This window comes from Cydia pomonella, chromosome 2 (genome assembly GCF_033807575.1).
Source record: "Cydia pomonella isolate Wapato2018A chromosome 2, ilCydPomo1, whole genome shotgun sequence".
In the NCBI taxonomy this organism is placed as follows: domain Eukaryota; kingdom Metazoa; phylum Arthropoda; class Insecta; order Lepidoptera; family Tortricidae; genus Cydia; species Cydia pomonella.
In genome coordinates, this window is record NC_084704.1 from 3,199,342 (window position 1) to 3,222,747 (window position 23,406).

The window sequence follows — 23,406 nt, forward strand, 5'->3', positions numbered from 1 at the left end:
TCACGCAAAAAAGATAACGAATATGGATTCCTTTGATACCGATTTGATCTTTGATGAAGATTATACGTACCAATTTGCGGAACATTGTACTTTATTAGACGATTTTAATTCTATGGCACTTTTTTCTAAATTGCATGCTTAAGTTAATAGACTCACTGCTAAAAATAGCTTTAAACTTTGTAAACATGTCCACTCGAAAAATAAAGCATGACTGTACTAACTTAAGCTTTACAACATGATAATAAAGTCCATTTTTGTATAAAAGCTCAGGTATAGCGTACTTACTTATCCCTGTGTATGCTCTCAAACGATTTGTTTTGAAAGCAGCCAGTTTTTTTCACTATTAAACTAATTAGTTCTTTGTTCTTTGCTCGCATAAAGGAAATTAATTAAAAACACACAAACCTTTTAGAATTTATGTTTCATTTTGCAGTCGCGAAACATTATTATAAATTACAGTCGTTCTTAAAACTACTTACAACTACTTAAAATTACGATCACATACAGTTCAGGCTTTAGCACATCTCACTTCACGAGTTGCGCGAGATAGACCCATCTCTTTCTAATTATTGTGAAAAAGAGACGAAAGATACTATCTCGCGTCTGGAGATGTAGTCATAGCCGCTCAGGTGAATTAAAACGCACTATTACCTAGACCTTGGTTCATTGCGTTCAAGAGATCACCGTTGTCAGCGTCTATTTCCCAAGCGAATAATCCACCGAGTTTATTCGCCCTCACATATTTGCCCTTGGCAATGACCGACCTTGCGTCATCATAAGTTATGAGATCGCCCGTCTCTTTTCTGAATACGTAAGGAGCTTCTGCGACGCTGTCGTAAGTGTACTCCCATTTTCCTTGCGCTATTTCGTTGGCTATGTCTCTGTAGTCAACGACTCCGTCTTGCCATGAACCCTTGCAGGGCCCTGTAGCGTTTCCTAGGAAGGGATTCTTCGGGTCCTCGTAACCGTGCACGCCGGTCCAGCCACGGCCGTACATAGCGACGCCGACGACGATCTTCTTAGGATTCACGCCTTGAGCAAGCAGCATCTTCGTACCGAAGTCTGTGGTGTAAGTTTCCTTAGGCCTCCAAGCTGGCGCGTGTAAAGGAGTCTGGTGTCCAAGCGTATCATTAGACCAAGCGCCTTTGAAGTCGTAACTCATGAGGAAGATATGGTCCATGTATTGCTGAGCCTCTTTGTAGTTGACCACTTGGATCTTGTCCCAACCAGCACTGATGGCCGATGTCAGTTCGTACTTCTTACCAGTTTCAGCGGAGAGTTCGTTCAGCATAGCGCGCAGTTCCTTCATGAGAGTAACGTAGACTTCGCCATCCTTGGGACTTCCTAAATGAGGGTTGGCTCCCTTGCCTCCAGGGAATTCCCAGTCGATATCGACGCCATCAAAGAACTTCCAAGTCTGGAGGAAGTCCTTGACTGAGGCTACGAAGCGGTCACGCTTGACTTTATCGTCAAAGAAGAAGAAGGGATCGGCCAGAGTCCAGCCACCAACGGAAGGCAGAATCTTCAAGTCTGGGCGGGCCTGTTTCAGAGACATCAGCTGACCGAAGTTACCTTTGTAAGGCTCGTTCCAGGACGAGAGTCCCTTCTGGGGTTTTTGCAGAGCCGCCCAAGGATCATGGATGGATACTTTGAAATCTTCACGACCACTGCAAGAACGCTGTAGAGCTTGGAAACTTCCCTCGATCTCCTTCAGACTGTCGTTAATGCCGTCGCCACCGCAAATTGGGATGAAACCGTACAAGAGATGGCTCAGATTGGGCACAGGTACTCTATCCACGGGGAACTTCCTGGGATATACGCCCCATTCAACAAAATATGCTCCAACTACTTTCCCGGAAGTCTGCTTGAAAGGCTTGTTTCTTTCTCCCATGCTGTAGTCTAATGGGGGCAAATGGCTTCCATCAGTATCGGCGACAACGATTTCAGTAGGGTCGCTAGAGCTGCATCCGTCCTTGTTGCATAATTCTACAACCATTTGGTAGCGTCCTCCCTTCTTGACTTTAAAAGAAGCTGAGCCCGTGGACTGTCCGGCTCCCGACCAGTATTCCTGTCCGTTGAGGAGTACCCTGGATTTTTCAGCGGCATCACCGGACCAGACGTTCCAGGTGACGGAGACGTCAGCGGCATCGTGGCGCTTGACGAGCTGGTTGTAGGCTGTGGCCGCTTGGTTGACTTCCACGATGGCGAAGGTGCGCTCTCCCCAGCCGAGGGAAGGCTTCCCCGGCGGGGCGGCGTGCGCCAGCGCCAACGCCGCGATGACTAATGCCACTGGATACCCCATAACCGGTCCCAAAGTTCAACGCGCGAACTTCGTTAAGCGACGACACGAACTGAACCTGCATATTGAGACGGATCTTTTATATACACTGATATTAGTAGGCCAACCGCTAGTACGAGAGCCTGTATCAATACTGTACCGCAGAACCTATATGGCGAATGTGTAGGCTTATTGTATAGAGCGTCAGCCTTATAGATTCTGGGGTAAAAAGTACATGCTGGAGCGATTTTAGATTCGAAATAAATATCATTAGCACAGTTTTGTATCACGGTTAAATTTCTAGAGCGGCCAAGGTGACAAAAAGTGTTTTGTTTTTTTAATTAATGATTTATTTTGATTTTCCTATTAGTCTAATGGACGGTGACTAAGGAATGAAACAACGCCTTTGTTATCTTTGAGTGTTTCCTTTCGTTGGAAAATATATCAACTATCTTAAATGCCTACTACTAAACGTTGAATCATTTGTATTTTCAGAGTTTCTAAATAAATTAGTTTGGAATTATCAAATTAAAATATAGATGGAATTAAATTTTACTAAACTAACAAATTAATTTTTAATTTTAAACTGAAATTAGACATCTTACCGAAGAATCTAATTATCGAAGCGCGTTTTAACTAAAACGTAATTTAATTAAACTGAGTTTTTGATTAAATCTAAAAGATGCAGAGTGTTTTCACGGCCCCGTGATCCTGTCTTGTACCGTCCGTCACCCATAATTAATAATAATAATTAATAATTCGTAGACCTTATTAAAAGGACATATAGGGTCCAAAGATGGTCATTAATACCTTCACACTCCAGTGCCCCATATATGGGTCACGACGAACTATCTCCACAAGTCCATGTCTCCCATATAGGTCACTAAGATACGACAAACACGCCTAAACAAACCTAATAAAGATATATGTTAACGGCACCAATCATGGGACATTTAAGAGACAATTCGGAGTATTTTTGATATTTCACCGACACCTGTAAAATTTCTACCGCTTTATGCTTTAAAAGTTGAATGTCCAGTTCGTCCTTTATGTTTTCTATGTATTGAACGAAAGCTACTGATATTGGTTTCAATATAATTAACCAATTAAAACTATGGTTTTTTGCTCCAATCATGGGTGTGTATGGCGCCATTCATTTTCAAACTAACAAATATCAAGGAAAAATTAAACTTCTTTGGCTCTTGTTTATAGTAAAATGTTTCCAGCGATTAAAAACTGATGGTAAATACTTGTCTTACAGGATTTGTCCGTACCATCCCATTACTGGTGCCTGTTCCATTATAGGGGTGTTTACTATATTTGTGATACTTTTTAATCGGCCTTTCTTTTCAATTCTATTTTTCAAACAAACAGCAGCATATATTGTACCTACTAATCCGAGTGCGAACTTGGTGACCCATATGTGGGGCACGGACGTGTGATTCAAGTAATTTGCGTGGACTTACGAGGAAATTAAAACATTTTGTATGGGAATATTGCTGTTAGTACAGTCATTATCAAAAGTAGCGCATGAAACAACGCGCCAAAAATATCTGCCACCATTAAACTCTACAGTTCTGTTTCAAAATTATTTCTTACAGTCTAGATATAGATAAAGATAGTTTATTCATGAAGCAGGTATATTACAATGCGCTTATGAATGCCAAATAAAGCTACGCTGGCTCTAACCCTACACCTCTGACCCGAGAAGATTTAAATCCCTCCTAAATTGTAGGAGGGTCTTCCAATATGGGGCCGGCAAAAACTCGGCGGGACACATCTTTCCAAAACTTTACATCTTACAACGAACATTTATTAAATTAAGAATTACCATTTAACTTTAAATGTCATTTAGAAAATAAATTTAGTTCTAAATATAGTTATTATGTGCAATTTGATAAGCTGTTAGAGAATAGTAATGATACTTGTGGCGTAGTATAATATTTTTTTGTATGACCGTTTGTATCATGTTTAAATTAATTAATTAAATAGTATAATCTGCTCCTTTTAGTGCTCACTGTACTATATTTTGGCTGCAATTATTTTTGATCTACTGACGCACTCATTAGGTCATTGACATCAACTCATCAACTGCAGAGACAATTGGGTCGCTATCATACAGTTGTGGTTTACCTTCTACGTTTAAATAAAACAATTAAACAAACTTATAATTAAATACACAAGTCAATTCGAACGTACACTGACAGTGACATCAGTACCCCTAGTGTAAATTTTATAGACATCATAACGTGACGAACGCATTTGCGTTAAGTCTCATTTTGTATAGGATTTTGAGTTTCCAAAACGTCCCGCTTGGCGCGCTCTTTCTAAATCCAATACAAAATGAGACTAAACGCAAACGCGTACGTCACGTTTCAAAATCGAATTTATTTACACTAGGGGTACTGTACCCCAAGTGTAAATTTATTAGATAGCGTGACGTGACGTACGCGTTTGCGTTAAGTTGTATGAGATTTTGAGTTTCCAAAAAGTCCCGCTTTTTCTAAATCCCATTAATTTAACTTTTTCAAATAAAACTTGTTTTGCTCTCTTTAGTTTATTTTATAAACTGGAGCTATATAAACTAATTACAGGACTTGATATACATCATGTCATTATATGTGCTAAGTTTCATTACAATCCAACACGTAGTTTTAAAATGAGAACGATACTCTATTTGTATGGGAAGGTGAAATTCGGCTGAGCATGCCGGGCGCTTTATTTATTTTATTAACTAACTTACTAACTTTATTTTATTATGACGACCGATCTGACCTAAGGGGTTTTTTTTTTTTTTTTTATACTACGTCAGTGGCAAACAAGCATACGGCCCGCCTGATGGTAAGCAGTCTCCGTAGCCTATGTACGCCTGCAACTCCAGAGGATTTACATGCGCGTTGCCGACCCTTAACCCGCCCCCCCTCGTTGAGCTCTGACCTAAGGGGTAGTGATAGTGACCCTGCCTATGAAACTGACGGTCCTGGGTTCGAATCCCGGTAAGGGCATTTATTTGAGTGATGAGCACAGATGTTCCTTAGTCATGGATGTTTTCTATGTATTTAAGTATTTGTATTTTATATACATGCATATATCGTTATCTGAGTACCCACAACACAAGCCTTCTTGGCTTACCGTGGGACTCAGTCAATTTGTGTACGAATGTCCCTATAATATTTATTTATTTAATTATACTTATATACAACTGACTAATTTATAATAATTGAATAATATGTAAGTTGTGACCTGTAAGTTATTATTTTTAATTCTATTTATTGACAATATAACTAGCTTATATCTAAAATAGGCCCTTGAGGCATTGTACCAAGGATGCTGGCGGCATTTCCTCGTTGTATCGCAATACTGATACGTTGTGCGAGGAAGCCGCCAGCTCTTCGGTCACCAGTTACGTCAACCAGACGTTTCGCGATTTCTCCAAAAAACTTGTGCGCGCTGGGACCCCATGGACCTAGAGTTTCAACGCCAAAAGGTACAACTTAGCGTTATATATATAAAAGTAAATGTGTCTTTTGATTGACAAAATAATCATTGCCTCATTCAGAAAGCGTAAGAAACAATATTTTTGGACTATTTGACTCATAGTCCTTCAAAATATATCTTTGACCTTTCCTCTAAAAGATCAATTTGTCTGGAAAAAACCTATTCCATTTTATGACTTCACATCGCATAGAGCAAATGGGTTTTCTCTGAAACTACCCCTGTAATTACTGCCTTGTTTCCCGAGCACTATGAAAACACGAGTCTCTGTTTTGTAGTGTAACAGCAAGGCCTCGAACTGAATATTATTGGACCTCTTTTCCTTGCCATAGGGTTTACGAATGGCTGATTTTCTACGTCTATAATGATAGTTGGTAACACAAAAAAAACTACTTAGTCGAAAAAAAACTACATATTTTCTTACTGTTAGGCAAACATTTCTTTCAGGAAAACATTGTATGGAGGATAAATGGTAAAATATAGGAAATGTGTTAAATACTTATATAGTTTTTAATACTTATATATGTCACTGGTTTATTACTAAAACTCATATCTGAATAATAGCAAGCACGCTATGCGCTGGCGCGTTTTGTGCGATAACCGCAGCGTTAAACCGCGATGCGTTTGCGCACACCATTTTACATCTAATAACCATACGTTGTTTTACGCGGTAAAGCGGTAAGCGCATTATCACATTACATTCCGTTGATCGCATGCGTTCAACGCTGCATTTGTCGCGTAAAACTACCGCGCTAGAGTCCGTCTCTCTAACGGCCAGATTCGAAGAATGATTAAGACACGTTTAAGATATTGGAAATATCTTTAAAACATCGATAACTAAACGAAATGTCATAATTGACGTTTATTTCGATTCCGCTGTGATTCCAATAAGATCTATCTACGATATTTCTAACGTCAAAGTGACATTGGTTGCCGAATCGAGCTGCTTCTCTCCATACAAACGATATCTAAATGAGAACTTATCTAAACCAGTAGGGCTAAGATGGTTGGCTCTTTATCATTTGTCACCATGCCTGTCACGTTCTAACAAGTATGTAAGCGCGAAAGTAACGGGCATAGTGACAGGTGATAAAAATTGAACCATGATGCCACCGCAGTAGGGCTAAGATGGTCGGCTCTTTATCATTTGTCACCATGCCTGTCACGTTCTAACAAGTATGTAAGCGCAAAAGTGACGGGCATAGTGACAGGTGATAAAAATGGAACCAAGCTGTCACCGCAGAACTTATCGTTATCGTATCTAATTCTTCAAATCGGGCCGTAATTTAATTTTGCAGCAACTTCACATGGATCAGAGTATGAAAACACGACCATATAAATAGAACATGGTTATCGTGGCGCTTTCACACTTATTCGCTGCCATTATGTGAAATTTTCATAGAAACTTGACGCTGATGATGCCACCAGACTTTGGTGTTTGACAAGACAGTGGAGAGCTAGCTTACATGGACTGGGTAAATACCCAAACGTTACATGTTCTACATATTGGTTACGCAGATATAATGGGTTTTTTGTTTCTGCGATATAAGGGGCCCCCCTAATCTGAGGTCAGTTGTTATCTAATCCATGTTCCAAATATATCGTATTGCCATCAAAAACAAGCGTGTTTCAAAACACATTTGAATCACCCTTCCGGAACAAATATTTATGATCAACACGTAAACCATTGCCGGGATTCAAACCCAGGACCTGCAGCTTCGTAGACGAGCTTTTTCTATGAAAAATACTGAAGACCTGATCTCACAAATCCTGGTGTTTTTGGGTTCTTTCAACTCATATGATGGTAAAAAAAAATACTCAAAATTGTTGTTTCCACTACGTCACGCTCATACAAGGGATTTTTTTTTCTCACATTACGGAGGACATTCTTTGTCATTTTTTTAATGGTAGGATGGAGAATGCCAACGATTCTGAGTAGAAAGAGCTCAAGAAAGTCCAGCTATGTAAGGTTTTCAATCTTTATTTTAGAAAACGCCCAGACCTGGGTTCATACCGACTAGGCAGGTGTGTGAAGAAGATGAAACCATAAAGACAGGATTCATTATTAATAGGTACATTTAAAAAAATCCGTACCATTTCGTACCTTATTATAATGACAATCAATATGAAAGGCGCTACCTCATACTGTTATCAGTGTGACAAGGTTCGAAATGGTAATTAAATTCCTTGACTGTATTTATCTATACATTGAATGTTCTAGTTTTTGAGGATTGATAGTGAATTTTATGTGTCCGCGACCCGCCCAATCTGAGGTCAATTATTATCTATCTAGGATAGTCAAAAATAACTTTTTTATGTGTTTTTTTGGGGCACCCCTTTTTTTTGTTTACAAATGACTACTGTATTACTTTCCAAAAATTATAACTCTCTAGCGTTTTTTTGATAATGGGGAATGTCAATTAAAGGTTACAATTTCAATTTTAAATTTTAATTACAGTTCACTAAAATGAAGGTGTTAAGTTGTTTTTTTACTTGAATAAATGAATAAAAAATCCATAAATCGGCAGTAAACATGATAAAAGGTAGAAGTAAACAGTGATTTTAAATTTTGTGTGAAAACTGTAAACTGCCATAAAATACTCACAAAAAAATGTTTGGGGGTGCCCCAAAACATTTGAAGATTTTTTTTATTTTAATCATCATAATGCTGGCATCGCTTGCCAATGCCATAAGTAGGTAGGTATACCTATTAATCATTACGACACATGTGTGAAACTTATTTACATTAGTATAGAATTGGATGTTTTTCCCTGTATTTCATGTACCCAATGATAATTATGAATCCTGATTGCCCATAGGCAACGATGTCCCCTTATGTTTTGAGCTATATGTAGAGATATACATTGATATTATATTCATTCGGCCCGATTCGAAGAATGAGATACGATAACGATAAGTTCTCATTTAGATATCGTTTGTATGTCGTATATCTAATTGAAAGAAGCAGCTCGATTCGGGCAACCAATGTCACTTTGACGTTAGAAATATCGTAGATAGATATATCTTATTTGGATCACAGCAGATTCGAAATAAACGTCAATTTTAACATGTCGTTTACTTATAGATCTTTTAAAGATCTTTCCAAGATCATAAGTGTCTTCATCATTCTTCGAATCGGTCTGATTATTAATAATACTACGATAAATAACAAAATAGACGTACGTGATTATGTGTGCCGCGCCTACGTGTGTTACGCGCACTTAAAACACGTTGTAATCTCACTATGAAGATAACTGGATGATAAAATCCAATATTTATAAGTATTGATAATACAGGATGATTCAGGAGACGTGAGCAGGATAAAGCCTGCGTATTCAGTAAGTTATCAGCATACATCGAGGTTTTCGGTGCGGGAATGTTTTCTTGTATTTATAACTTTCTCTATTGTAAAATAATTACCAAACTATGAATTAAAAATAGAAGGTAAGCTTCAAATGCGCTTACAAATATTAAAATAGTAACGGTTTTTATAGTTTTTACCTGTTTTTTGGCTAGTGTAAAAACATTCCTGCACCGAAAACCCCCATGTATGGTTATCAGTAACTGTTTCGTACCAGTATTTGTGAGAATAACGTTAAATTATTTTTTTCTGTTCAAAATTTTTATTTTATTTTATTTACGACACTGATAGTCACCCTCTTTGTTTTATCCATAACAAGTGACAAATTGAATGTCATCGGAGTCTGATTACTTTTGAAAAATCGTATCTCACTCAAGTGTGACATTTTATTTTCTTCATAATCAAAGTGCTGTCATAACGGTTAAAGAAGTTTTATCTTTGTTAATTAAGTGTTGTAGGGTGTCCATGATTATAGATAATCAAATTTGACCTTTAAAAAAGTTAGATAACAGCAAAAAACGAATGTTTTACTTAAAAATGACGGTGAACGATTCATTAACATTTACTGATTGTGTAGGCTTGGTCCTGCTCAGGTCTCATGAGTCATCCTGTATATATAAGAAAAGTAGCGTATGAAACATATTTTATAATTATTTATTTATTTCTTGTTTTAAATTCAATGAATGTTTCTTATACTTAGATATATTTTATTTGTATTATAACTTGTCAAAAGTGCTTATTTTAAGCCTGCTTTAATAAACGGTTTTTGAAGCTGAAGTTGACTTATTTGCAGTACTACCTATAGGGTGGTAGCTGCTATAACTGATTTTAAATTTAGGTAGTTACGTCAAACGGGCTCCGAGAAAAACTACTTTAACCGAATTCAAGACCAAAATGATCTAATAATTGCTACGTGATAAAACTTTTTTCCAAATAAAGTTTGTAAATAAAAATAATCCATACCAATTTTTTATTATTATTTATAAAAAAAAATGGACATAATATGAGACCTGTTAAAAATGACCAAATATAGGGGTCTCGGCGCCGAATACAATTTCATACCTTTTGGCGTCGAGACCCTTGGCCCGTGGGGTCCAAGTGCCCTTAAACTCTTTAAGGACCTTTCAAAAAGGTTAGCAGAAGTCACCGGCGACCGCAGAGCTGGCAGCTTCCTCGCTCAAAGAATTAGTCTTGCAATACAGCGAGGAAATGCTGCCAGTATCTACGGCACCATGCCGCAGGGGGATATTTTTTAGTATTTTATTTTAAGTTTAGTATTATTTATTTTTAGATTTAGGTTTTAAGTTTTATAGTGTATTTGAGTAATAATGTCATATAATATTCGTTTGACCTTAAATAAATGTTACAAACAAGACATAGGACTTTTTTATTAATCTTGATGATGAGTCATCATTCCACGCTGACGAATTTCGCACAATAACAATTGATCGCTACGCTGAGGCGAGAGGAAATGCAATACACGATAGTTATTTGTTTTGCAAAGTTGTTGTTTAACCGCTCGTGCTAATATTGATACCCGAGCAAGCGAATTATTCCAAAATTTTAAGAGCTGGAATCTTGAGCGTTGCGAGGGTTTATTGTGTATTACATTTCTTCCGCCTCAGCGTAGCGATCAATTCAGTCTTGGAAGCAAAATTTTACCCACTTCCCGATTTCCGATTGAGCTGAAAGTTTGCATACGTATATAAGTCGGGTGACAATGCAATATTATGGTACCATTGAGCTGATCTGATGATGAAGAGGAGAGGTGACTATAGGAACTCTGTGGTGAAACAACGCAACCTAATTCTGTTTGGAGTTTTTAGAATTGTCTCGATGAGTATTAGTTGCCTGTGGTAAGAAAAGTACAGTCAGCGATGAAAGCTCTGCTTGTATCAAAAATTTAATTTTATGTCAAAAAGTTATTTTTAGTAAAGTCTAATGATAAAAAAAATAACATATTTCTTCGGGAGTAAAATAATCAGAAATTAAAAAAAAATATATGTTCAACTTGTACGCCAAAAAGTGATGCTTATTGAAAAGTGAAATTTAACTTTCTTTCTGAAGGACGATTTCACCAAAAAGCATATTTTAAAGCAGGTCACTATAACAGAATCGTATGTAAATATTATTATATATGTAAATGTGAACGTGGAGTCTGTGTCAATGACCTTAAACTCGTTATATAACTATATGCAAATTGTATAGGTACGTTATTTTATACCAGTCGATATTATTTTATTTTTATAAATATAATCTTATGGCGTTATTTATAATCGTCTGTCAAATCTAACAACACATTGATCCACCATTACGCTATCATAATCACATCATTTTGCCACAACTATTTCATATTTGCATCGTTTTGGCCAAGAAGTTTATGACTCATAAACTTGACATAAATCGACCGGGATGTGGACCGTGATTACCTTTTATCATGATTTTGAGCTCCCGATATATCGACGCAGTTACATGCATCTTGTTCACGGGTAACTGGAGATAGCGGGTGGGTCGGTCCCGGTCGGTCCCGAAACTAACCGTGAATCGTATTTGCCGCGGTTTGACAGTTTTCTACAGACATAATTAAAGCGCCAATTACAAGCGCCGATTTCGGGCCTGATAATCGTTTTCCATTTCACAGACTATCAGCACATCGTTATCAATATTTAAATGTAAAAAATATTTTTGTCTCTAATTGCCAAAAATTTTCAATGTTTGTTATTTTTCGCATATGAACGTGTTAATATTTGGTGAAACGAATAAATATTCTTTCTCGGGCCCGAAATTCCGTTCCGAAAAAATACCGTTTCCGTTCCCATACAAAAAATACCGGTTTCCGATCCCTACTTAAGAGAGATCAAAAATGTGAAAAAAGGGATGATAGAAAAACATGAAAGGAATCATTTGATATAATTATATTGAGAAAATTACGCATATTGAGAAAATAAACACGCACGACTTGATAACATACTACGAAAATATGCGTAAATAACAGCGTTTTGGGCTAACGTATAAAAAAGAAAGCGCAAGAATATTTTATTATTTTATTTACATGAAATAAACATCCTTAGTTTATTTACATTATCCTCTCTCCGCTTCCGAATGTCTTTATACCACTTTCGAAAATTAACGACTCAACCTCGATGCAGCTTTTGTGTTCAATAATTGCATACCTACCAATTCTAATTTAGATATTAACATATGGTTCCATTTAAAAAGCGGAATGTAAAAAGTTATTAACAATGTTTTTCTACTCGTCGACAGTAATGGTTGAATTAAAAAAAAAAAAAAAAATTTCAGAACCATAAAAATTCCATAAAACATTGTTAGTACCATCGTTATAGCTAGGGGTTAGTAAGTACATTAAAATCAAATCAAATCCAAATATACTTAATAAGAATAATAATCTTAATAATCCTTGGTACAATGCCTCAAGGGCCTCTTTTAGATATAAGCTAGTTATAGTATTCATCTGTATATATCCATTATGTATATTGTTATTGTCAATAAATAGATTTATAGTTATAAAAAAAAAAAAAAAATAAGAATAATAAATAATTAATAATATTGAAATCATGATTCATAGTAAAATAAAAATTAGTAAATTATGATTTCGTATACCAAACTTGCATACTTTTCATGTATGGGCTCCAAACACAACTGTAATATTCATATTGATACGCTGTACTCAACTATAAAAAAAATTACCAATCACGTGCCCCCGCGCACCTATATAAAATATTAAACGGGGGACGGGCGGGCGTAGGCTTCGCACGTTTCAGTCTTTTGTACTGCATGTTCATCTAGTGATTTACTTGCAAATTTTAATTTATTATTTCGATTTCATAGTAAAACAAGTATTATTTTAGATGACTCGCAGTATAAGAATTGTATACAATAGTGATATTTAATTTAATCTTTTATTTCGGATAACAAGACCCATACATTATTTATTACACAATATAATAATAAAAACAGAAACATTTAAAAATTAATAATAATAATAAAATAAAAAGTCATTAAGTAATACAATAAATTAAATTAACCTAAGTCTTATAACTAAAATAGCCCAACAACACCTCTATTGCTCAATTTGTTCATGTGCATAGCGTTCCACTTTGCAACTATTGGACAATCTAAACTGTCAATAACAGTGTTCAGAAGGCTGTTGGGGCTGACACTAACACGGCGCATCAGGGAGGCCACTCTCTTACGCATTATGGCTTGAAAGCTATCTACGTGAGCTTCCGCAAACATCCCCGACGCACTGCAAAATCGAGGCAACCCCAAGAACACCCTGAAACCGTTATTATACTGGATGCGTAAGGCATTGAGAGATTTCTGCGTACACTTGACCCACAGGCTGCATGTATAAAAAGACTGACAAAATGCCCTAAAAAGAGTTATTTTGACACTCTTCGTGCAACGTGCAAACCTGCGAGCCAACATGTTGCTTCTCACCGCCAATGCCCTACGCTCACGCTCCACGTCAAGATCGTCAGAGAGGTCCTCGGTGACCCAGTGCCCCAGATACTTAAACTGAGTGACATTTTTTAACTCAGTTCCTCCCAGTTTTAGTGGTGGTATGAACTTCGGTTTTTTTGAACCCGCCTTAAACACGAGTAGCTCACTTTTCTTGGAGTTGTATCTGAGACCGTGGGTCTCCGCGTACCTCTCACAGATTCCTATCAATATCTCCAGGGCTCCGATCGATGGGCTCAGCAGAGCCATGTCATCAGCGTAGCTTATATTGTTCATTATTTTGCCACCAACTGAGCACCCAATGCCGGCTCCGGTGAGCTCCTCGATCAGGCTATTGATATATAGATTGAAAAGCCGCGGAGACGTCAAACCTCCCTGCCTCACGCCGCATTCCAACCTGTACTCCTCTGAGTATGCACCGGCCCATCTCACACTGTTATTCTGATTTTGGTACCAATATTTCATGATGTAGATCAACTCTCTGGGTGCAGTAGACTCCCTCAAGAGCTTATCCCATAAGATATTGTACGAAACAAGGTCGAATGCCTTCGACAAGTCCAAAAAACATGCGTATATCGGCGTATTTCGCGTAGTATAGTATTGAACCGTGTGCTTGAGCCTCAAAATTGCCGTTTCCGTAGAGAGCCCTGGCCTAAAACCGAATTGCGCCTCGTTCAGGTGTATATGGCGGGCAAATTGAAGATCAAGCAGACGGTCCAAAACCTTCGCCACTACGGTCGCCAATGAAATTGGCCGATAATTATTCTTGTCGGAGGCATCACCCGTCCTGTTCTTTGGTATTGGTACTACTATGGTCTTCATAAGCTCTTGGGGAAGGTAAACATGGCCAATACACAAATTGAAAAACATCGCCAACACCCTGGGCAGATGCACACCAGCGAACCGCAAGTGTTCAACACTGAGGCCGTCGTGACCAGGTGACTTTCCCTTCTTCATGTCTTTAATCACGGTATCGACCTGCTTGGCACTCACAAGCGCGTAAGTACCCCCCACCACAGCCTCAGCGCTGGACGACTCTGTTGACACTACGCCCAAAGGAGACTCCACCTTAAAATGCTCTTTAAAGAGCTCAGCTATGCATTTAGGCTCACTTTGCCCTCCCACGCTTGCAGGCACGCATATAATCAAGCTTTTCAATCTCGTACCTTACTTAGGCAACTCAGCAGGTTCGTTGCCTATAATAAATACGGTACTCGACTGAAAAGCTCTCTTTTATATCACGATTGCATAAAATGCTATTTTAAGAAATAATCTTTCATACAATACTGATACTTATGTTGATATTTAAGTCTGATTTTTCAAACATCAGATAAAATTATCTGTCAAATAAAGATAACACTCTTTTTTCATCTTGCTTGTGAAAGAAAGGGAGCGTGTTATCTTTATCTGATAGATAATTTTATCTGATGTTTGATAAATCAGACTTTAGATAAATAAAGGTACAGTCAAGTGTAAAAATATGGGTGTACACATCTTACTCATAAATATGTCTCATAGCATCTTATTCCAGTGTAATAAGAGCGTAGTACAGTCAGCGTCAAATACTTCGTAGCAGTCAAAGTAGCCAAATAGTTCGGTACACCATATATTTAGTATGGTGTACCGAACTATTTGGCCACTTTGACTGCTACGAAGTATTTGACGCTGACTGTACCATATTTATGAGACGATTCTTTCGATACATATTTTTGCACTTGACTGTACCTACTAAACTTCCGTGTACGTATACTAAAAATCAAAACTCAAGTTATTTTTAAGTTGCTGAATAAATGTTAGTCATTTTGAGGATTAGGTACACTCTACAGTCTAGTCTATTCCTCTGTTACAGGCCCCACCCGGAACATTATTCCCATATATCTTATACCTTTAAACGAGCAATTCTTGTATATATACATATATTTCTGTGATCTCGAAAACGGCTCTAACGATTTCGCTGAAATTTGGTATATGGGGGTTTTTGGGGGTATACAATCGATCTAGATTAGTCTTATGTTTGGGAAAACGCGTGTTTTCGAGTTTTCATGCGTTTTTCTATCGACGCAGAATATGGCCACTGTCCGTCTGGTCCAGCGGGTTAAGACGCGGACGGCTAGAAACGAGTGTTACGGGTTCGAATCTCGCCCGGTGACTAACTTTTTTTTTATATGTTCAAGTTTATATATTTTATTTTAATTTTTATTGTTTTAGACAAGTTTAATTTAGTAAAAAAATGTAGTTAAGATTATCAACTATACACCACCATATTACAATAAATAGTTATAACCGAGCAAAGCTCGGTCGCCCAGCTACTTATAACGTACATTAAGAGGCAACAGGAGTGATAATTTCTCCATACAAACGTACGCGACTGTTTCCTCCGTGGTTTTTTAAACTAGAGCATTGATTTCTTCAACACAGATTTTTAATTATTATTTATATCTGTGACTGTTTGGCTTTTTTTGATATTTTTCTTTCTTAAGGCGCTGGTGCACTGCAAATATTCGCAAAACGAGGCCGTTTTGCGAATCTTAACCGAATGTAACGACATTTTGTGATCTAAATGGTAATGAAATTATCTGTGTCGGAATGTTTTGATTTTTAGGCTAATCGATGTCTAGACTAATTCATGGTATTAAAAATTGACATCAATTAGCTTAAAAATCAAAACATTCCGACACACAGATAATTTCATTACCATTTAGATCACAAAATGTCGTTACATTTGGTTATGTTTTGGTGGAGGAAACAGTCGAGTACGAAACATCGTTTTTAGGGTTCCGTACCCAAACGGTCAAACGGGACCCTATTACTGAGAGTTCGCTGTCCGTCCGTCCGTCTGTCACCAGGCTGTATCTCATGAACCGTGATAGCTAGACAGTTGAAATTTTCACAGGTGATGTATTTCTGTTGCCGCTATAACAATAAATACTAAAAACAGAACAAAATAAATATTTAAGGGGGGCTCCCATACAACAAACATATTTCTTTTGCCGTTTTTATAAATAATGGTACGGAACCCTTCGTGCGCGAGTCCGACTCGCACTTACCCGGTTTTTTTGAGATTTTTACGCAGAATCTTTCGCCTAATCTGTCGTTGTCCTTATCGCACTAGTTTTAGGAGCCGCTTTCGTTAGCAAGACAGGTATATTCACCTAAAATAATTAAATCTCAGCTCCTGTATCCTCTTAATCTGTATGTCGTATTTTTCTGCCTAAAATTGTGATCTACATTTGTCCTTTCTCCGACTGGTGACATTAAAAAACAAAAGAGCATCTCACCACCGCAAAAAATGCAGGTCAACGCACAAACAACATAACAATTGGTATAAATTAAGGCTTAGATGCGCTCTCGAACTGAACCGATAATCAAGGGTTCTGCAATGTTTTACGAGTATCTAATAGTACATTACGATACAAATATGCTACGTTGGTCATTACCCTCGAGGCGTAATTGTGCACGCGAGCGCGCAATAAAAAAGCCGGTGTGTGTAATGACCAAAGCACACGTGTTTCATACGACGTTTTTCAACACACCTGCGAGGAAAAAACTAAACTTATTTATTAAGTGTTAAAACAATTAGTAAAAGTACAATTAATAAAAAAATACGGCACACGGATTTAATATCTATGATTATGAGAGTAAAAACGGTTCAATAAGTGCCACATTACGAGCACATGTATTGAAAATTGTATAATTAATGAAAAGTATGACTAAGCTAATTTTTAAAAACATCAAGTTTTCATATAAATTTTTTCTTTAATGTTGACATGGCCACACTTTGTCATTGCAAATGCCATGCAAAGTTTGTTTGGTCCGACTCTACAATGTTTTCCACAGATGGAAGTTATTTTGCAAGAAGACCAATGTCTCTTTTTATAGTTTAGACTCTAGGTTGACACTCTACTATTATTTGTAAATACATATATGAAACTCATGCAATATTTTTGCTACAATTATGTCGATTGTCATTATATGTCATTAAATAAATAAATATTATGGGGCAATCTTACACAAATCGACTTAGCCCTACAGTAAGCTCAATAATACATAATATGCATATTATATATTTATAAATGAAAAATACTTAATCCAGTCATTGCCTTTGTTTGTGACATTTCGATAAATCTACAAAAATATGTATAGTATTTATATCAATTGAATTATGTTACTTCTAATAACAGAATATATCCTAATCAACAAAATTATATAAAGTTTATTTCTATGAATAGAATTATGTTACTTTTAATAACAGAATATATTCTAATCTACAAAAATATGTATAGTTTATTTCTATCAATTGAATTATGTTACTTTTAATAATAGAACATACAAAAATATGTATACTTTATTTCTGTCAATTGAATTATGTTACTTCTAATAACAGAATATATTCTAATCTAAAAAATATGTATAGTTTATTTCTATCAATTAAATTATGTTACTTCTAATAACAGAATATTATTATATCCTAATCTACAAAAATATACTTATATAGTTTATTTCTATCAATCGAATTATGTTACTTCTAATAACACGTTGACGACCGGTTTGGCCTAGTGGGTAGTGACCCTGCCTACGAAGCCGATGGTCCCGGGTTCAAATCCTGGTAAGGGCATTTATTCGTGTGATGAGCATGGATATTTGTTCCTGAGTCATGGGTGTTTTCTATGTATTTAAGTATTTATAAATATTTATATATTATATATATCGTTGTCTAAGTACCCTCAACACAAGCCTTATTGAGCTTACTGTGGGACTTAGTCAATTTGTGTAATAATGTCCTATAATATTTATTTATAATATTTATTTATAATAACAGAATATATCCTAAGTAAAAAAAGCCTTTTCTTTAACTAAGCACTTCTATCCTTGCACTTCACATAACCCTAAACGCTCGCTTATATCTGGGTTGTTGACTTTTTGCACATTTGCATACAATACCCCACTTTCCCGCCATTAGGTCGTAAGCGCACAACACGGCTCGCGCAGATCCGACCTTGTTCTTCAAATATAGGTTTTTTCGTGCCATTGACCGTGCAATCAGGTTGTCCGAATGCAAGGGTTTGAGTGCGTATTGAGAACAGAAAGGCGCGTGTGTATTGCAATAAGTGTATGGAGAAAGTTGAATTTAACGAATACATGTTCGCAAAAATAACAGTATGTAATTCGACTAAGATATGTAGATATACTTATAGAAATATGTCACTGCTGTAACACTAAATTTATGCTGCTGTAATACTGGTAGCACCAGAAAAGAGATATTTCTAAAAATGTGTAAAGTTAGATGGGGTAAGAGGAACTGTGAGGCAAGGGGGACACTTGCAGGGAATATAAACAGTTAGAGATCCTTAAAAATATTAAAAAAGAAATAAAATGATGATATCAAAAATAAACCTCATGCATAAATCACGTTGACTTAAAAATACCTACATAGAAGTCCTTCTATGTAGGTATTTTTAAGTCAACGTGATTTAATTATGACCGAACCGTATTTCCTCATACGGTTTCCCTTAGCCCGAGCAAAATAAAGTATGTTTCTCTAACCTCCACCTGATTTTAAGTACCTATGTCTACTTCATGAATAATCGACCGTTCTGGCTAAACAGTAGTGTCCCTGCCTATGAAGCCGATGGTCCTGAGTTCGCATCCCGGTAAGGGCATTTGTTTGTGTGATGAATACGGATATTTGTTCCTAAGTCATGGGTGTATTCTATGTATTTGTACATTAACCTATCTGGGGCTTAGTCAATTTGTGTAAGGATGTCCTGTAATATATATTTTATTTAAGGTAACAGTCGTTTTTGAGATTTCTTAAAATATCTTTTATTTGCATATTTCGCCGGTAACATAATGTTATATCCGATTAAAACGAAACTATTAGTCTAAGGCATGTGGCATTGATACAAATGGTAGTTTATTTATTGTTCAACAATTGTAATTCGCTGCATAATGCCCCACTAGCATTTAACGAATCGTTATATTCCTGAGAAATAATGTCGTAAGTGTAATGAAATGTATTTGCACATACGACTTTTTGCTATTGAAATATGAGGAGGTATTTCATTGTAAAGCATCCTGTTGAAATTGGTACATCTCTATATTTATCGACTTAAATGTATGTAAAAGCCACTTTTGTTTACCAACATACTCAATTTAGAAATTATATGGTTATGTTATTATATGTTTTTTTTTGGAATTTTGGCGTTTCGAAAACGATTTAGTAAATTTCTGTCGGGCCGCAGAAATTTTCGGCAAATAGGTAAGTAGGTACCTACTCAAAATGTTTAACATATTGAGTAGCGGGAACCCGCTCGACGGGTTCTCTGTTCGTAGTAGCCTTCCTCTACAAAGCGGGAAAACGCTGGGATCGGCTACGAGCGTAGCGCTACGCAACGTTGCGGCCCGATTCGAAGAATGATTAAGACACTTTTAAGAAAAGAAAGATCTTGGAAAGATCTATAACTAAAGTTCTGGTTTAGATATCGTTTGTATGTCGTATAATTGACAGAAGCAGCTCGATTCCGGAAACCAATGTCACTTTGACGTTAGAAATATCGTAGATAGATCTTATTGAGATCACAGCGGAATCGAAATAAACGTCAATTTTGACATGTCGTTTAGTTATCGGTGTTTTAAAGATCTTTCCAAGATCTTAAACGTGTCTTAATCATTCTTCGACTCGGGCCGTTTTTATGGACACGGCTTTACTCGTATCCAAAATGTAGTGCAATGCATCACAGTATCGCATACAGGCCATCATAACGGCGCCATTGAAATGTCAACTTTCGATGACACTTTCTAAATACAGGGTGATTCATGAGACGTGAGCTGGACTAAGACTACACAATCAGTAAATGTTAATGAATCGTTGACCATCATATTTAAGTAAAACAATCACGCTTTTTATCTGTTATTTAACTTTTTCTTAAGGACAAATTTGATTATCTACAATCATGGACACCCTAAAACAATTAATTAACAAAGATAAAACCTCTTTAACCGTTATGACAGCACTTTGATTATGAAGAAAATAAAATGTCACACTTGAGTGAGATACGATTTTATAAAAGTAACCACACTCCGATGACATTCAATTTGTCACTTATTATGGATAAAACAAAGAGGGTGACCATAAATATCGTAAATAAAATAAAACTCTTTTTTTTTAACAGTAAAAATTAAATTAACGTTAATCTCACAAATACTGGTACGAAACAGTTGCTAATAATATACCGAATATGCAGGCTTGATCCCGCTCACGTCTCCTGAATCATCCTGTATAGACACAATAGCTTTCCAACAACCTTTTTTGAGGTCGGTACGAACTCATACATCACCCAAGCGACACCTCTAGAGCAAGTATCTATGAATTACGGTGTGCGCTTACCGGGGAGCTTAGCCAAGATGGCAATAATTGATAGAAAATACCAATCGGAACTTAGATATGTATGGAAATTGTTACGTGACTTTTCGTAACATTTGTCATCCCAATATTCCCAATACATTGTTGCTTTTCCTTTGGTGTCATCTTTGCTAGGCCCCCAGGCGTTACGTTAGCTTTCCATCACTGCCGAAAACCTGATATCCAATAAAAACTTTTTTCACTTTTTTGAACAATTCGAAACACAATTCCGATGCTCCAAATACTCAAATAAATTAGTTTTGTTAACGGCGATAGACAAATGAATATCTGTACCCCTAGTGTAAATTTGATCGACATCATAACGTGACGAACGCGTTTGCGTTAAGTTGTATAGGATTTTGAGTTTCCAAAACATCCCGCTTGGCGCGCTCTTTCTAAATCCAATACAAAATGAGACTAAACGCAAACGCGTACGTCACGTTTCGAAATCGAATTTATTTACACTAGGGGTACTGAAATAAAATATATTTTGAGCTAATACTTTCAATAGGATTTAAAAAAAGAAACGTAAACTTTTTACTAGTAACACGTGCGAAAATGCTAAACAAATTTCACAATTTTATTCACTAAATTTTCCAAATAATTTCTTCATTACGAAATCACTTCACATTCCTTAATTAGGCCGAGAGATAAAATTTCCGGGTTAATTTAAGGTTTATCAACTGTTCGACTTACTTCCGCAAAACATTGTTCAATTTCCACTCTTATCACCTTGACTTAAAATCCAAATTGGAATATTATGAATCTACAGGCTCTGTGCTCTCGATTTCCGAAGGGACAGTAACGGTAAAGCGTAACGGTTTAACAATAAAGTTCCGAATTTAAATTTCGATTTGTTCGAAATTCGGATCGTTTCTCGTGTAAACGGAATCGGTATTGGACTTTTTTGATTAGATTTTAGTTCAAATTTAAAATCTGGAACCTTTTTGTTTTTTTTATTTATGTGTAAAATTCTGCGACAAAAATGGAATGGATTTGACCGATATGTCACGATGAAGCCTAGAAACTTTTTTGAATATCATCGTGTCATTCACGACGACGCGTGCCATGACACGTATTGTCATGTTAATAAAGGTTAGATTTGACAAATCTGCGCGTCATCATGGATGACACGAACTATACTGAGATACATACATAAATAGGTATCAGTTTTCCAATTCCTTCCTAATCACAGCCTAGTAATTACAACAAGCCATAAATGTCTCATAAACTTTATTGCACAAAAAGGTCCGCAAATTTATGCAAATCCTTCCATTTGTATGTTATTTTCGTCTCTCAAATACCATAACTCAGTAAGTGATCATAATAAAGCTCATAAGGATTCGGTACCGATATAAAAACTTTCTAAGATTATGCGTACGAGTTTTTGATTCTCACACTGATGACTATTAAACACACAAACACAAGACTGCACTTAGGGTATGTTGCACCAAACCATCTGCTACCGATAAAAAGTTTGGCAAATAGTAGGTATTGTATGGAAAATATACTTCACTGCTAAATGCAGTCGATCACGTCAAATGCAGTTGGTGCAACTAGCCCTTAATCCATAACGCACACATTTATTAACACAAGGCTCATTAAATACTCATTTACGCGTAAAAAAACTAGTAAACAATGTGTTTTTACCACTTTTCGCGTATCGGCGCGCACAGGCACCGCTGGCTCCCCCGATACTGATGCTCGCGAAGGACTAGGTTGGCATATAAAGTGGTTCTCCAGGAAAACCTCATGAGTAACTTATGGTGTATCGTAATGCAGTACACGTATTTGGCTGCGGGGTACGAGTGTGGGGGAATCATTGGTTTTGCCGGATAGCGTACAAAGGTAATTGTAGTTTGGACAAAGGATGTACCTACAAAATAATTTAAGGCGTATTTGTGTACTGTATTACCGTGTAACAATAATCTTGTGACGAGGTATTAATTTGCCAAATACATAGCATGTTTATATTATGGCATACGATTAGTATCTAAATTATTCTTTGAGCTGCATTATAGTAAAAAAATACCTATTAAAAAAATGGTCACAAATTGGTCTTCAAAATAACCTAGGGTTATGTAAAAGTTTATATTTTTCTTATAAAATTACACATCAGAATAATGGCAATATAGGTAATTAAACTGTAATTTAAACAACTTATCTAAGTGATCAGGAAATAAATCATTTCCAAATTAGCGTCACACACACAGACCGAATTACTAAATATATGAAAAATAATTTGCATGGCGCTGAGCCCCCACTTATAAAAGCTAGGCCCTTACAATGTTATTTGGCGTATATATCCATAATTATTTGTCATATACACTCTTAACTTGATATATATAAAACAAGTCCACGTACACGCTTCTGAAATTAGGCAGCAAA

At 36.5% G+C, this 23,406-nt stretch overlaps 1 protein-coding gene across 1 annotated transcript; it reads right to left on the reverse strand.

Annotated features, from left to right (window-relative positions):
• Positions 1-402: 402 nt before the first annotated feature.
• On the reverse strand, positions 403-22,755 carry LOC133531145 (chitinase A-like). The gene is made up of 2 exons (XM_061869275.1): positions 22,669-22,755; positions 403-2,357 (listed from the first exon to the last, which is right to left on the reverse strand). The coding sequence occupies exon 2, from the start codon at positions 2,300-2,302 to the stop codon at positions 635-637; it is 1,668 nt and encodes a 555-aa protein (XP_061725259.1). The 5' UTR covers positions 2,303-2,357; positions 22,669-22,755; the 3' UTR covers positions 403-634.
• Positions 22,756-23,406: the final 651 nt, after the last annotated feature.